The sequence below is a fragment of the Homarus americanus genome, unplaced genomic scaffold (assembly GCF_018991925.1).
Source record: "Homarus americanus isolate GMGI-L3 unplaced genomic scaffold, GMGI_Hamer_2.0 scaffold16430, whole genome shotgun sequence".
Classification (NCBI taxonomy): domain Eukaryota; kingdom Metazoa; phylum Arthropoda; class Malacostraca; order Decapoda; family Nephropidae; genus Homarus; species Homarus americanus.
The window spans coordinates 5986268-6003138 of NW_024729259.1; the positions used below are offsets into that span (position 1 = coordinate 5986268).

General features: G+C 36.6%; 1 protein-coding gene across 1 annotated transcript in view; it reads right to left on the reverse strand.

The window, feature by feature from the left end:
* The window catches only part of LOC121866471 (mucin-5AC-like), a 43006-nt gene that overhangs the window by 21089 nt on the left and 5046 nt on the right, over positions 1 to 16871 (reverse strand). Inside the window, exons 3-9 of the mRNA XM_042366178.1 lie at positions 16109 to 16266; positions 13904 to 14062; positions 13521 to 13622; positions 9599 to 9794; positions 7758 to 7872; positions 6252 to 6470; positions 5408 to 5511 (exon numbers count right to left, since the gene is read on the reverse strand). Coding sequence (XP_042222112.1) covers positions 5408 to 5511; positions 6252 to 6470; positions 7758 to 7872; positions 9599 to 9794; positions 13521 to 13622; positions 13904 to 14062; positions 16109 to 16266 — 1053 coding nt within the window. The remainder of the gene's footprint in view (positions 1 to 5407; positions 5512 to 6251; positions 6471 to 7757; positions 7873 to 9598; positions 9795 to 13520; positions 13623 to 13903; positions 14063 to 16108; positions 16267 to 16871) is intronic.

The following is a 16871-nucleotide window of genomic DNA, read 5'->3' on the forward strand; positions in this document are numbered from 1 at the left end:
AAGAGAGAGAGAGAGAGAAAAGTAATACGACCAGTGATATATAAAGAGTGTCATGGTAATACGGTACTGTACTGTACGACTTGTGGGATATCAGAGCATCCAACTAATGACAGAGCAATATTTCACAAGGATATATATACCAGGTATGTTCTCTGGTTCACTGCTTGGTCCTCTGACTTTATGGGCTAAATGTGCTGTGATACAGTAGTACAGTATTGAGGACAAAAACTGCAGTAATGGTTAAGTGGTTCATGAACCTTATTTTCATTTTATTCACTACACTACATTACAGATTTGTGACTGTAATATAGTAAGTCCATAACCCCTTTGTCTCAAAGAACTATACTACTGTATACAGTATAATAAAAGAAGAAAATGCAAGGGAAAAAGATAAATTCATCTTTCCTTTAAATTAAGCAAAGGATCTGCTAAACAAAAAATTAAATTGAGAGAAAAACAAGACGTACAGTAAACCCTGGATAACTCGGCATCTGATAACTCGGCATGGATATGGTCTCGGAATGTATTAGTATAACTAGGGAAATGCCGAGATATATAAAATAATCTGGGAAAATTTCGGCATATCTAGCCACCTGCATCACCTACCATGCCTTTGTGTCACCTACCATGCCTCTGTGTCACCTACCATGCCCCTGTGTCACCTACCATACCTCTGTGTCTTCTACTATGATGCTTCATTCTTTGCCTGCAGTGCTGGTAAGTGTTACTTTTTTACATTTAGTAATTACTTGTACATGTACACATATATATGGGTCGGTAATTTTTTATTGCTGTATTTTTGTAGGAGGGGGGTTGAAGTGCCTTGATAAGTCGGAATTTGGGATAACTTGGCAAGGCCCAATTATAATTTACAAACATTGTAGAGGTGCAAGATTGTTATCAACTTCGCCCCATCCCCAAGATGTGAGTACACACTATCAGTTATCAGTGTTAAGATGATGAGCATAATGTTTGTCTCTCATATATGACCCATTAACTTGGGAAGATATCTTAAAAAACTCTTTTCCTTAAATGCAAGTAATATAAGCTATCATAAAAAAATATGGCCATATGTATTTTTTCAAAGCTTAGTGAAAAAAAAATAGTTTCATAGAAATTCATGACAAAACAGAGATAATTTTTTTTCTTCTAATAATACAGAACACTGTAACATCTAGGTGATTCAGTGTTGGTTAAACAGCTTAAGATATTACAGGGTGACTGGAGTAAGTAACAAATAAATGAGGCCTAAATGTATGCAAAACATTTATAAATGGCAGCAAAAATTGTGTCTTAAATTGTGTAAACAGTAGAGCACTGAGTTTTATTATAAGACTAATTTATGTAAGATGAGTTGATGGCCTTCTCTGTATCTCAGTTGTTTCATTATAGGAAGGAAACAGTTCCCTATTATTTCTTCAACACTTCCTTTGTTCTTCAGCATCTTAAGTCATGTGATGATTTTTGTGTGTGCAAAATATCACAATAGTGTAGCCTGTATTGACAATAACAATAAGAAGCCCCACATTAACTATTCCTTTCTAGTAAAAATATTTTCAAAGTATTTTACCACATCACTTGACCCTATAAAAAAAGATAAAAAGATAAACAATATATCTAAACTCCTTTGACTGAAGCTTTCATATCCAGTATAAGCCTTAATATTAGCTCTCAGTGCTAACTTAGTATTCCAACTAAAAATAAACGGTCACTTTCTAACACCAAAAGCCTAAGTGGAATAATACTGTACAGTAATTGAAAAAATTAGGAACAAATATTCTTTTATCAACTTTAGACAGAGATCATTTCTATTTTGGGTAAAAAGCGAATGAACCATCAGAAGAATATTTACCTAATAAGAACTGTCCTGATGTCCAATCTATATCCACATTTTTAATATATGAGAGCAGACTCCTATTGCAGTGAATCAAGTTTGTCATCATTGCTCTGTTCACCAAATGATGCATTGTAGGTGTATTTAATAAATAGTAAATAACAAGATTTAGAATGCAGGTCCATGATCTTCACTGTCAACAAGCCAGGTTTTAGTGTTCTAAAGGATTTCACCATACATTAGGTGCAGAAAAAAAAAACAAGTTACAACGGTCAAAGAATGCACTTGTAAACTTCATAAAGCAGACTGGAACTGTACTGGTCTACCAAGTAGTCATTCCTTGGCTGACACTGTAGGTCTTCTGTTCCATGGGCATTATTATGTCATTAACCACTCTTACCAAAATATAAGCTTTGACAATAATACTACAGTCGACCCTCGTTAAAACGGACTAATAGGGGGGAAGGGTGTCCGTTTTAGCCGATTGTCCGAATTAACCGATTTAGGGGTTAATATTACATTATACAGCTATGTGTATGTTTATTTGAGTGCCCCGTCATAGGAGTCCGTTTTATTTTACTTCAGCACTCCTGACTCGTCCGTTTTCTCTAAATCTAAGAGTGAACCAGAGACTGTTATATCTTAGTAGTGACACAGAATTTGATATTGCAACTGGGGTTGCAATTGTTGAGGCAACTTAGGTATGTCTGATTACAGTTGGAATATTCAAGATCCATTGTGAGTGATGTTTAAAGCTTCAACTGTCTTTATGGTTAGTAAAACTTGTCAAGTCTGTCAGTCTGAATGGCATGTGTGAGGCCTTGTGTTTGTACAACCGCTAAATATATAAATATATAATGTTATGATAATTATTAGAAACACATAGGCATAACGAGGTTTATTACAAAGTGATGAAAAGGATACTGTACAGTGGCTAGTCCACAAAACATGTAGCCATGTCTGTTTATTTGAGTGCCCCGTCATAAAAGTCCGTTTTCTCTCACTTCAGCACTCCTGAGTCGTCCGTATTCTCTTAATCTTAGAGTGCACCAGAGACTGTTATATCTTAGTAGTGACACAGAATTTGATATTGCAACCCCAATTGCAACTGGGACAATCCCAGAACCAGAAATTTGATATGGACAGTTCAGATTTCGTCCAATTTATCCGAAATCCGGATTAAAGGGGTCCGAATTGACGAGGGTCGACTGTTACTATATTACCACAATATTCAAAAGCTAGGTGGCACTCTCCATAAGCAGCCTATGTTTGGAGGTTGGTAATGCAAACTAAAAGCAGGGAAGTATTGTTTCCTGGAAGAGGGAACTGAAAGAATGAGTTGTCAATGTAATCAACTGAAAATAAGGGAATTAGTAATGAAATCTTTAAATACACTGGTTCACTTATATTTGTAAATAACAATTATCTCTAAAATAAAAAAATTATGACATCAGAACATCATGTTCAGATTATTTTTATAATACTATTAACATGGTGTAATGAGCAATTTTCTCAAATTTTCATGATATGAATAAGTATACAGGAAAACACATATAAATGCACACTAGTTTTGGATTTATGTGGAATAAGGATTATCTATATTGACTATGGGGACATATATACTGAGGGACACCAAAACCTGGGGTTTAAATTAGTACATAGAGCATTCCTGACAGCTAAGGGTTTCAAAGTGGTACACTGGAAGCATTCCTGAAAAAGTAAATTCATCATAATCCTAGCCTGGGTTATGCCTAGTTATGCTCATAATGAATATGGACATGATGATATATTAGAGGCAACTTTAAGAACAACACTGTAGTATCAAATACATTCTTTTCTCTTGTTAATAAAATTATCTCTTCTTGACCAATGCCGTTAGTAAATTCCCAAGATATGGAAGGGTGAGTTATCCCGAAACAAATAGAATGCATATCAATTAAAAAGTAATTTTGTGACGAAGCCAGCCCAGACACCTTCTAAGACACCCAACTCACCACCAGTCTCAGCTGTGTGTGTGTGTGTGTGTGTGTGTGTGTGTGTGTGTGTGTGTGTGCCATGATGTTACATGGAAGGGAAGGAGGCAGGTGAGTCAACCATGCAGTTCAGTTCACTGCCTTCACATATGTTCACCTCCCACACACACACACACACATATGCTCTTCATATTTTCTTTATTTCTAAGCTACATTAGAGTATTTAAATTTTTACTCTTTTGCTCTGTAATAAAGATAACGGTTTTACTAGGGTGGACCATAATATCCTGAGGAATAGAAGTTAAGTGTTTAATTATTTACTCAGACTTGAATTATACATTGAAATTTTTTTTTTATTCTTTATTTTGTAAAAGTGACCAAATTGCAGTACACTAGTATACATAAGTGCTGCACTGTTTACGTAGCATTTCTCCTGCATCACCTGCATCACCTACCATTCCCCTGCGTCACCCATCATGTCTCTGTGTCACCTACCATGAGTCTGTGTTACCTACTAAAATGCTTCATTGTTTGCCTGCAGTGCTGGTAAGTGTTACTTTTTGAAAATTAGTAATTACCTGTACATGTACACATACATGGACTGATAATTTTTTATTGTTGTATTTTTGTGTGTGTGTCCGGGGGGGGGGGGATATGCGTCGAAAAGTCAGAATTTGAGATAATTCAGCCGAATTATCAATGGTTTACTGTAGCTGCCAACCTCAAGGCTTGTATCATTGGAACTAAGATGGTTGACCTTTCTTTGTTCTTCTGCAGCTAAGCTAAACAAAACCAGCTAAAGAAGTGACTGTTACATGTATCAGCCTTTTTACCTCTAGGTAGAAAATATACCAAATGCTTCCTTTCAAAAAATCGGGTATGGTTAGGACTGATTAACTAATTTTTCAAATTTTACAATTTCTAGGTCAGTAGCCACAAGTCTTGGCTCCCTGAGAGCCTACCCTGTTTTCACTCCATAAACCTGCCGATTAAAATAACCACTTAAGACCATAAAGAGGTTAGAAAGGACAATCTGCAGTGATTGAGAAATTAATACTGTGACTATATCTGCTACAACCAGATTCTTTCACATCTTTTTCCTGAGTTTGAACTATCAAGCATTAAGAAGAAAAGTAACTTCTTTTTTATGAAGTTTTTCTTAACAACACAGTGATGAGTTTGGCACAAACTGATGAATGCACCACCTCTGAATGCTATGACAGGATTTATGAATATATTCTATGCTTACACTAGACCCCAGGCTTAGGTTCTTACAGAGTTTACACTTAAAAAGAACAGTTTGTACTATATAAATTCAAACAACAGGCAGCTTTAAGAGAGAGAAAGAGGTTAAGGCAGAATGCATATCATCTCTATTAAAAATAAGATGCCAGTGAAATACACCTTGCAGTATTGTGAATTTCAGTGCACCTTCTTCAGAGGTATTGTATACTATAAAAATAACAAACTGATTCTGCAAAAATTGAAGTTGTTGCTCATCTAATAAAATAGTGGGAAGTTAAGATCATTCAAGCATTTGCAGCAAAGCAGAAAAATGGTGTGAGGATATGAAGAGGAAAGAATAAATCTGTTAACTAACCAGTGTTGCGTCTCACAGAAGTTGATCGAGTAACGCTGCGGCGGTGCGTTGCTGGGGAGTCATGGTGGCTGCTAGACCTACTGCCTCGCCCACTCGAAGACTCACTAAAAGAGGATGATATCTGTTTAGCTAAGTAATTGTATACAGTAAATCAAAACTAAAACACAAGCAAGAATAATGATACTGTACAACACAATTAATAATATTCTAATAAACTAGGTAGTGCAAGGCAAAAGATACTGTACCACTTATTGTTAAATGGTGGCCAATATGAATGTAATGTAGATAATTATATGCCAGGCAAGTGAAGTCTGTTTGTATTTATATCTTATTCTAGCGTAGGTAGCAGGCAGCTACCAAACAGGGAAGTACTACTGCCTGGGAAGATATTGGAAGCATAATGGTAGACCCTGCTGCCATAGGGCATCACAATAATTGTGACCAAGTCCCAGGTTGCTGATCTTACTTTCTGCCTCATTTACACACAATTGCAGGGTCTCAATTGTTTCTCTTACTTTGACAACACAACAAACATACTGTATATTGTTTCTTACAATTGATAGTTTTTTTTTATGGTCCATTATTATTATTATATATTTCATTTTACTTTTTTTTCATTAATTATTATTACTTATTATTATTAATATATTTTTACCCCCAGGCACTCATGTGGATCAATGACCTGAGCCCTGGTGGGCTAATTCCATAAAAAAAAAGGGGGGGTGGGAAATTGAAGGAGCATCCAGTCAAAAATCATTAGCTAATATTACTAGAACAAAATTAATGAGACAGGTTAGGTTAGGTAAAAAGTGATGATGATGATGAGGCAGATGCAATGACTTACCTCACATCCTGTCCATTAACAGAATGTCTGAGATCATGTTGATGCTGTTTGGCTAACTGGAGAATTTTGGCAAGTTTATCATCATCATCAGGGAGGTCAGCACCTCCCCAACCTCCGCCAGCCAGACATACCCCAGACAGGTACTGGACCAGTGCAGGGTGCTCACCTACCTGGAAGCCTCGTCCTTTACCCTGAGAGTACAGCCACTCTGCTTTTAAGCTGCCATAAGAAAAAGTCTGAGGTACAATATTGTCATCAGATAATTGTTGATATATAAAAGAATTGGTAAATTTTAAATAAGATGTATACATCAACGTTACTAATGTATGGTATTTATTAATACAGTACTGCATTTAATATTTGAAAATGCTGTAAACATGTTCCTGCCAAGGCGAGACTCTTGAAGTGAGTGGACAGATACTTATGTTTGTAAAATTACCCAGTTCATGATAGATGGGTTCCTAACATGACATAGCCCAACCCAATCAAATCAAACCTAGTTTAGGTTTGCAGTAAATCCATAAACAAGGCAAAATGGCCTGACTTAACCTAGTTAAAGCATTCCCAGTTTAACATAAGCCACAACATGTTAGGAGTCACCACATCACTCTGCGTCTAATCATCTAATGGTACACTGTTTCAGTCTGCCTTTGACTTTCTTCTGGGTCACACACATATGGTAGTGACTGACTATTCTCTGCTGTTTCTTGGTTTGTTATTTGTTCTTATTTACCCTTACAGTTAGGGGGCATACCTTGTAAATCCTAGAACACCAAGCAGTGCAATTACAAAGACATTATTATCACTATATTGTATATTACAACAGTCACTTCCACGCATGAACATACTGTAGTCATGCCACCACCATAGTTACTCCCTATACAACCTCAGTGCTCACAGAGTCAAGACGTGTCCTTGGCACCTCCTGCAAAGCTCTATTTATTAATGTACTGAGTTTTATTATTATTTTTGTGATGGCTCATTCCACTAATTATACCAGACAAAAAGACATCCGTTATTGGGAATATCTGGTACCTGTACTGAGAACTTCATTATTGAGAGGGTTTACCGTGTTTGCAGTTTTGGGGGTACTGCTTTATTTTAAGATGGAATATGTTCTTAAATTCCAATGCTCATGACACTGAAGAGGCTCTATTTGACACTAGTATGTTTTAAAGAATTGGTCTCTACTTTTCCTTCAATATCTCCATCAAAAGGGGAAGTAATATGTTACTAGTACAGGTATAACAGTATTCACTTACTGAAAATTCACATACATGAATTACTGTACTTCCAGCTGAGAGGCAACAAGAACCACCGACTCCTCTCTTTATATCATTCATTACCACAATTTACATAAACCTTTTATACATTCATTACATGTTCATCGTTTTTATGGTGGCAGCTAGCAGACATTAACCAGCTAATGCAGGACTGTGACATGGAGAGCATGCAAATGCCTCTCAAATGTATTCTATATGTATTTCATATGCTAATTTCACCCACCTCTCTTTTGGCGTGACCTTATAACCATCGAGAACCTTGAGATTAAGGCACCAGTTGATGACGTAAGGTCTGTAGTCAAAGGCCAGTGGGGGCCCTAGAGGGGCTCCAGACTCATCTGTAATATAAAACATGATATGCTAAAAAAAATAACAATGAAGGATCAATTCTGATAATCCCATATTATAACTGAATTCGGAAAAGAACTTTTGTATTCTACAAAATCTATCATGTCTATACACAGTAACCCCAGGTGACCCAACACTGATGGCTGGCACTATTCAAACACTCCATATGTAACTCACTTTACAACTCAATGGTGAAAATCAACAATCAAGGTTGAGAGATAAACAAGAACCATGCAAAACTATACCAAAAACTTCTACCAATGACCTGACTAAGACACACTTATATGAAGCTAAAGCATCAAAAGACACAAACACTTCAAATAAGAAAACCCACCACCAACAAACTACAGTAATTGAATTTGAGCTTGGATATCCCTCGTATAACACGACTGTTGTTACGGTGCTTGTTTCTCTAGAATAATCTGCCAAGGAACAGCAAGAGACATCACAAATCCAAGGAATAAAAAAGGGCCATCTAAACCCAATGCAGAAGAGGAAATACTGTACTGTTCTGACAACCAACAGAATGGCTATTCAATAAGAATTCTTCCTGAAATCTTTCACACCCCAGAAACTTCCGATCAACTGGGGGAAACATCTGCAGTCTATAACTCTAAAATAGGTTTAACCTTAACAAAACATCCAGATTTACACTGAGAGTACTCACAAAAGGATGCTTATGATGGAGCATAAATTAAGTTCTCAAGGAAAAAAAAAATCACTGTGAACCTGTGCTTATAAAGAGCAACATCCACCTTCTCTGCAAAATGACTGAAGATCTGTAAGGGAATGCACTACTCTGAGATTTATTTCCAGATTTCTTTTGAACTAAGGAAGAGGAAGACCAATTCAAGGCCTTGTGAGTGCATTATCCACTGGTCATTTACCCTGAACCCCTTTTATATGAATGTTCCTGATAAAACAGATGGAGGAGATTAACAAATCCAAGGATGAACAACTATGAGTTAATATTCATTTTAGGACCATCCACAAACATTTAGTTCAACTTCAGTTATCTTCAGAACTGACTGACCCTATGCAAAGTCTGCAAGCACTTTCTATGAATCATGGAAGTGGCATATCAGGAAGAATCCATGCTTGTCTGAAGGCATGATTCATTCCATAGGAATAGCCTCTTCACTGGTGTTCTTCTACAGCCTAAAAACCAAGCAATCTACCAATCAAAGGTGAGTTCATCTTTTCACAAGGTCCTAATAACTCAGGTGGAAACTTAATCTTTTTATCTCCTACTTCTTGACTCAATAAAGGATCAACATTACAGCACTTTTGGGCCAAGGTACAGACACACAGTCACTTAGGAACAATGCTGTTCTCCTCTGAACATATAACAGAGGCAGCCCAGTCTGCTCTGTTAAGCCTAACAATACTTAAGTTCACAGCAGGAAAATACAGGTACATAATAAATACCATAAACAAGACATCAAACATGATTGTCTTCAACCTGGAGACACCCATTTCTTTCCTGAGTTATGCATAAAATTTCCTGAGAGAGAAGGTGGTGGTGTTGGGGGAGGTATACCATGTATGAAATGGGTTGAGTTGGTAACAGAGTCTTTGTCTATTGCTAAATTATCAAAGAACTTCCTATCAGTTATAAATAGAAAGGTCAGGGCTATCCCATTTTAATCCTATTCTGACTTTTAATGTTTAAACAATGGATTGATACTAAAAAGTTTCTAAAAATTCTGCACTTACCTGTAGGCTGGATGGGGTCAAGGCAGGGGTTATTGAGAATGGTGACCTGCTCCAGGTGATTTAAGTGCGAGAGATTTGATAAGTCATTGAGATCAACAAGAGCATTATCAGATAATGTGAGGATGATGAGACCGGAAGGTAAATACTTGTTGCAGCGGTAGAGGGTAGTGACTCGGTTCCGATGGATAAACAACTCCTGCAGAAATCATACAAACATTAGCCACATCATTTATGTATACAGGGTACAATAAAAAATTTGATAAATCATGAGGTTTGCAGAGAACTAATTTCAAAGGGGACTTTAACTTTTACTCTTAGCACAGATGAATGCAATCAAGGATCCTTCAGACAATGATCAGAAGCCACCAGGGCATGTCTGGATATGACAGTCTGTTTACAAGCTAAACAAAAACACCTGTTATTGATTTAAGTGCTCTGGTCAACCCAGTTGTGCATTACCTTGTGCTAAAACATTAGAATGAGTGGATCAAAAGGATACTTTAAGATCAGTTATATCTTGGTACATTATGATGTAAGCAACTCAGACATTGATGTACCCAGTATAAATGCTGTGTTAACTACATGTAAGCCTACTTTATTCAGGTAAAGTGATTTCTTGTTTCTGAGTAATAATCAATCCTACATGTGATATTTGTATGAGAATCTAACTAAGCATGATTTTGCAATCTCCCTCTGAGAAATGCATTGCAACATAAAATGTTTGTACAGAGTATAACACATGGTAGCCAGGAAAGGTGGTATCCTGGTGAATTCACTGGGTGAATACCCATAGCTAAAGGTTAACAACTTTGTGCCCTGCATAACTTATATAATATCACTCCTGTTTGAAAGTTGGTAATGCTAAATATACAAGATAAAAAAAAACATTTACAACTCACAGAGCAGTCTCAAGCCTGGCAAATGCTCTTTAACATTATGAAATGCAAGACCCTACATGTAGGATACTACAACCCTAATCACAACTTTTCTGTTTATAGCACTTTCATGGATACTGTCGATAAGGAGAAAGATTTAAGCAGCATGATATATAATACACCAAAGGTGGTGCAACAAGTAGGAGCAGCAGTGAGAAAAGCTAACCAAGATTTGGGAATTATAAAGCCTACTTTCAAATACAAAAACAGGAAAATGCTCCTTCAACCATACAAACATTGTGTACATCCCAGTGTATACAGACATGGAAACCCTACCTCCAGAAAGATCTAACATCCCTAGAAAAGGTGCAACACAGAGCAACTAAGATAATTTTAGAACTATCTCATCTCAATTATCCAAGTAGAATGAGGGCCTTAGGACTAACAACCCTTCAAATAAGACACACTAGGGCAGATCTCATTGAAACATACAAATCTGGAAAACGTGAACTCGGGGCATTTCTTTGTGATGTCACACACCACTAAAGTGAAGGGGACACAACTAAAAGCTAACTGAGTTATCATGTACAACAAACAAAAGGAAATATTTCTTCAAACAGAGGGTGGTAGACCTGTGGAAGGGTCTACCAGCCCAAGCTGTGGAATCACATACAAACAGACTGGCTTCAAAATAGTCCTTGACAAAATTATAATGAACAAAGGAGGGATACTACACAAGCTACGGACTCCTCCCTCGGCATGGCCATTACGTAAATAAGAGAAAAAATCTCAAAATAACCCATGTGACTTGCTTTACATGACAGATATCTTCCTATGGGGAAAGGACCTTCCAATCACCTTTTCAGATGTTTAAGGTTTCAAAAGTTTAAAATATCTCATACCATTAACCACATCACAACCTAGACAATATCTCATTAATTCATTTACTATGATGTGTCAAATTTGTATACAGTATAAAGTACAAAGAAATCCATAACATTATGGGGCATAAAGTTAAGTGTAGCTTAAGCTAATGTACCACTAATTATCAACCTTCCATTTGCCAGATAAGAGAGGGTTAACCTTTATTTTAACTGTTCTATGCTCATAAGAGAGGGCCTCCATGATGTGTCATAATATGTTGACAACTTCACCTAGTCAGACCTGCTAGTTTGCTGGCAAGATTCATAGAACTTTCAACCTATTGCTCCTTCACTATGGCAATACCACTTTTAATATTTTATTTGGTTTATGCCAGATGATTTTATTCAACACAGAGAGACCCCCGTACACAAAGGATTAGTGGTTCTCTAGGAATTTTTTTTACTTGTTATCATGTCTCACAAACTGAAAAGCTTTTGAGTGATGCCACCTCTTATTACATCAGTCTGGACGAGATATAGCAACATAAACACCATGTAATATGTAGACTTATATTCAAGATGTGGAATGGTAATGCCTACGCTTAGTAAGTGATAAAGAAGAGTCCGGCATGGAATAGAGGGATTCTGTGTCACTATTGGGTTCTTTTTCAACTAGATCAAAGATTCTTTGCAACTGTGTCGCCTGATTCTGAATATGGAGAAAAATTATCTTCATGAATTTTATTAGTTTTTGGCAGCATCACATCTAACTTTGTACAAGTCATTAAAGACCTTTCCAGTTAAAACACATAACACATTAAAAACTGTCAATTATATCTGTCATGGAACTTACAGCAAGCACTACATCAGCAGTATACAGAAGTACACAATGAGTGTATTTTCTTATGCTCAAGGACGTGAAAGTCATGGAGCCGCCTATCATGTAGCTACAGTACATGTACCATGATTTAAGGGGAATACCTCCAACAACTGGCTAGATTAGAGTGAGTTAATTGTCCCAACTAAATATGTATTACATTGCCCAACTCAGCCTATGTGAGCTAGTTACAGGCCCCCTTAAGGATTCATGACTGATGATACTGTACTAGGAAAATCAAATGGAAGCAGGCAAATCCCCCATGAAAATGAATTGGATTTTACCTGCAGATCTGCATCCTAACCAAGCCTGGTTATCCAACAAGCCCTCAAATCAGCTGCCCACTCATGGTCATTCTGCATGCATAACCCGGCTCATGTCAGGGTCGACCATCATTGGGACGTGGCTTAGTTCCTCACATGGCTAAAAATCATACATCATGAGAACTGAGGTACTGTTCAAGGTTTTGAGGTATGGGTCACAGCACCGGGATGAAGATGACCCATCCCACCGCAAATGCTTATCAGGACTTGCAAAGGTTGCTAAGAAATGAAAACAAACTCTTTGGATCAATAAACATACGACCAAATATCAATCTTAGTTGCATAATAACACAACAAACTGCAGTAGTTCCTGCCAACTACCCTTGATATGCCACAAAAGGGTTCAGCAATGAGTTTAAATAAGCTGCCATGGGAGAGCCAGTTGGATACATCCACTCTCGATGGCAGCCCACTAGGAACTAAATTCCAAAAGTGCAGATAGATCTTGAAATCAAAGATGTTGGACAGTAGCCTTGGCATCAGGAGTGCTGATTGGACAGACATCAATCTTATAAGACCTGCTGCCTTATGAGGGCAACCATTACACACCATCTCCCTCATTTGCTGGTAATGGATGTAATGGGGTAGAAAAGGAAATTGGTAAACTCAAAATGGGTTAAGCAATCAACCCTGGCTCGTATTATGGGGGTGGTGAGGAGTCCCTTATCCTGAGTAAGCAAGTAACAATAAAAGTACTGCCTGTCTTAAGGGCACATGCAAGAAAAATGGGAAAGTAAGCATAAAGCACAACTAAAACTGCGAGTTGCGAACAATTCATTAGCTATTTGTTTCAGAAGATAACTTTGAAAAATATTTAATGAACATTATATGCAGCATATTTTACCTAAATGATTGAAGAAACATGTCCACTGCCTCAGGGAGACAGATAAATTAAATCTCAATAATAACAACACTAAATTAATTAAATTACACTTTAATGACTTACACTGGTATAAAGACTCCATTAAATGAGAATGAACTAACCTTGAGATTCTTCAACATTGAGAGATCATTGACATGAGATATATAATTTCCTGACAGGTTCAGGTGCTCTAGTGTTTTGTTGTAACTTAGCCCTTCAATCATCTGTATGGACAAGAGAAAAAATATATACAGTACAAGTGTTAGATGGGTGCAGCTTGGACATTATTCATATCAATAAATACCAGTATGTTACAATGCAATATACATACTTGATAATAAAGGAGGAGAATTCTGAATTTTATAATAAGTGTACAATACCTCTCACATCAGTTACCTTATCTAATGAAATAAGAGTGATTTTAAGTTATAATTTATTTTAAATTTAATATACTGTACTGTAATACCAAAATAAAAGGTAGAGTAGAGAACAGTACAGTACTCACCTTTAGCTTGTTACCAGCCAGATTGAGATGAACCAGATGGATGAGTTCTCTCATCCCTTCAACCTGGACAATGTTATTATTTGGTAGGTTAAGTACTCGCAGGGAGTACATGCGAGCAAACCAGTACATCCGCACAACCTGGTTGTTTGCAATAGATAACTGTTGAGAGAAAAACACCATATTTCAGAAAATTACCAAGAAAACTTGGAGGTTCAAAGAGTAACGGTACCTACTTACCTTACAAACCCGAGTTTTTGCTGTTGTGTAAAACTCATGATATAATTTTTTTTAACAGACTGCAGGAAAACAGACAACAACAGTTTATTTCTCTTACATACAAAATGTTTAAAATTATATCCTGTCAAATGAATACAGGCATGAAACTGCCTTCTCTTGAAATCTGGCTTGAAGAACCTGGACATTACTCAATTACAGTACTGTACAGTATTCACATATCTTCTCGTGCTCAACCAAACTCCTTTGAGGATTCTGCTTTTCAACTATTAATTTGAAAAGTGGCCAATTCCTTCATTAAGTACTGTATGTACCAAGTCACCATATTTGTCATTTTGAGAGATATGCGGGTAAACTAAGCTATGGCATGAAAGGTTAACTATTAAATGAATAAAATGCTCGACCTCTTAGTGACAGAGAATACACATTTTTTTTCATTTCCCCCAAGCAAATATTGTAATGATATCCTAATAATTAATGACTTAATAACATCTTACTACAGTATACTGTATATCAAAAAGTAAACACAATATGTAAACTCACCATTTACAGTATTCACAATTTACAGTATTTTAGTCAACCCCTTTACTTCTTGATGGTTTTCTTCCATACACAGTATTTATGAAACAGCAATTCATCCTGAGGTTCCCAGCAATCCTCCTACAGTGTTGCACAAATACTGTACGTGTACTGTATATACATCGATATTTATTCACCATTAATGTAATACTTTTTACCTGAATGCTTAAAGTCATTCAAAATTTTATTTGTGGTATTACAGTGGTCCCTCGGTTAACGAACGGTTCGATTAACGAAATTTTGGTTAACATATTAGCTCCCACAAGGATTTTCAGTTCGATTAACGAAATCCTTACGACAAACACGTTTTGTTGTGCGCATCAGCTGATTGGCTAGTCTGCCAATACAGTAATCGGTTCTATGTTTACATTCGTTTCCAGTGGAGTAAATATCAAGAAGGTTGTGCTCTTTAATATTTTTGCATTTTTTATATTAAAATTATTAGTCATTTTAAAATTTAGTTAACATATTGATAATATATGCAGTACAGGGAACTAATTTTTTGTGTACCCATCAGCGGCTTGACTCACCCACCAAAGCGTCTCTGTTTAACTTTGTGTACAGTGGAGGAAACATCGTGTTTGTTGGTCTCTTGAATACAGAGTATTTTTATGTTTTTACATTAAAATTATTGGCCATTCTGAAATTTAGTTAACATATTGATAATATATAGTGCAGTGCAGTATTGATTTAAATAAAATAATCTTTAATTACAGCTAGTGAACTTAAAATTTAATGGTGAAATTACTGCATCAAGCATAGGTGAGAAAGATGATTCCCCTCAGTGTTCCTCTCCAAAAAGGAGAAAGGCTTTTCATGTTAGAGAATCTGTCAGCCCTGAGGTTCCTGACATTATTAAGGAAGGTGACTCGCCTTCCAAGAAGCATTAAAATGCTTCTCTTCTCCCTTCTCCTTCACCCCCCACTTCTAATTCCCATTATCATCATCAACCAGGAGCCTTCTACATACACACCTCAAAGTAAGTGTACAGTACAGTACTGTACTGTACTGCATTTTGTTTATACTTTGTATGTACTTTTCTGTGAGTTGGAACCAATTACCCAATATCCCATTGAAATAATAGATTCGGTTAGCGAATGACTCTGTGGAACGAATTGTGTTCGTTAACCGAGGGACCACTGTATTTGATAAACTTTTATTAGAGAATATTTTCTAGTCAGAACTACTGTACAAACTCATCCAATCTGAAGTTATTGCTCATTTTCAATTCCACTGGACCCTAGGGTCTAGATATATATTTTTTGGTGACTGTACATGTGCAATGCACCAAGGAAAATTCAACTAAAGATCCTATATATAAAATACCAAACAGCATTTGATATGAAGTAAAATAAGAAATTACTGTAATTTATACAAATTTATGCTTCTTACCCTTTCCAGTTCCCCATAGCTGTCAAGATTTGCAAGGTTTTGTAGAGAGTTGTTGTCTAATACAAGAGCAGTAGCATAGGCCTGGTTGGCTGGGGCTTTTTCCAATCTTTTCAGCCTTCTACCACAGAGGTCAAGTACAATTTCGGAGTCATTCACACCTATTGGGGAAAAAAAATTATATTAGCTCAAATGTTTGTTTCTAGTAATTAATTTCTTAAGCACAATGGAAAAAATCATGTGTAATATACTTTTTATAAACAAGATTTAAAGCAACGATTCTGAAATCCCATTTCATAACAAAGGTAGGAATAACAGCTAGGGACTAAACATTTGATTAATGACAAGTTTTATTCATACCTGGAAGGGTTTTTAGATACAGTTGCTGCCATAGAAGCAGAAGGCTAACACGTTAGCTCACCACATGAACAGTATGCACATCATCATGCCTTTGTCAGCTGTTACCTGGGATTTCAGCAACCATCACACCTTCATTGCCAGTCACTTTGCAACATATACATAAGAGGAAAGGTAACAGAATCATCTGTTCCTGCTGGCATTTTATGTCTGTAAAACTCCTACCTTCTCTAATTCCTCCCAGTTCCTCACTTATCCTGTACAGTATTATGTTTTCATTATAGCCAGCCTTTCTCAAGTGTCTCCTAATAATGTCATCATTGTTCAATCTAAGCTTTCCTTTCCTCTGAGTCCCTCCCTCCATACATGCATTCATTTTCAACACCAGTTTTCCCTCCCCCCAATTGCA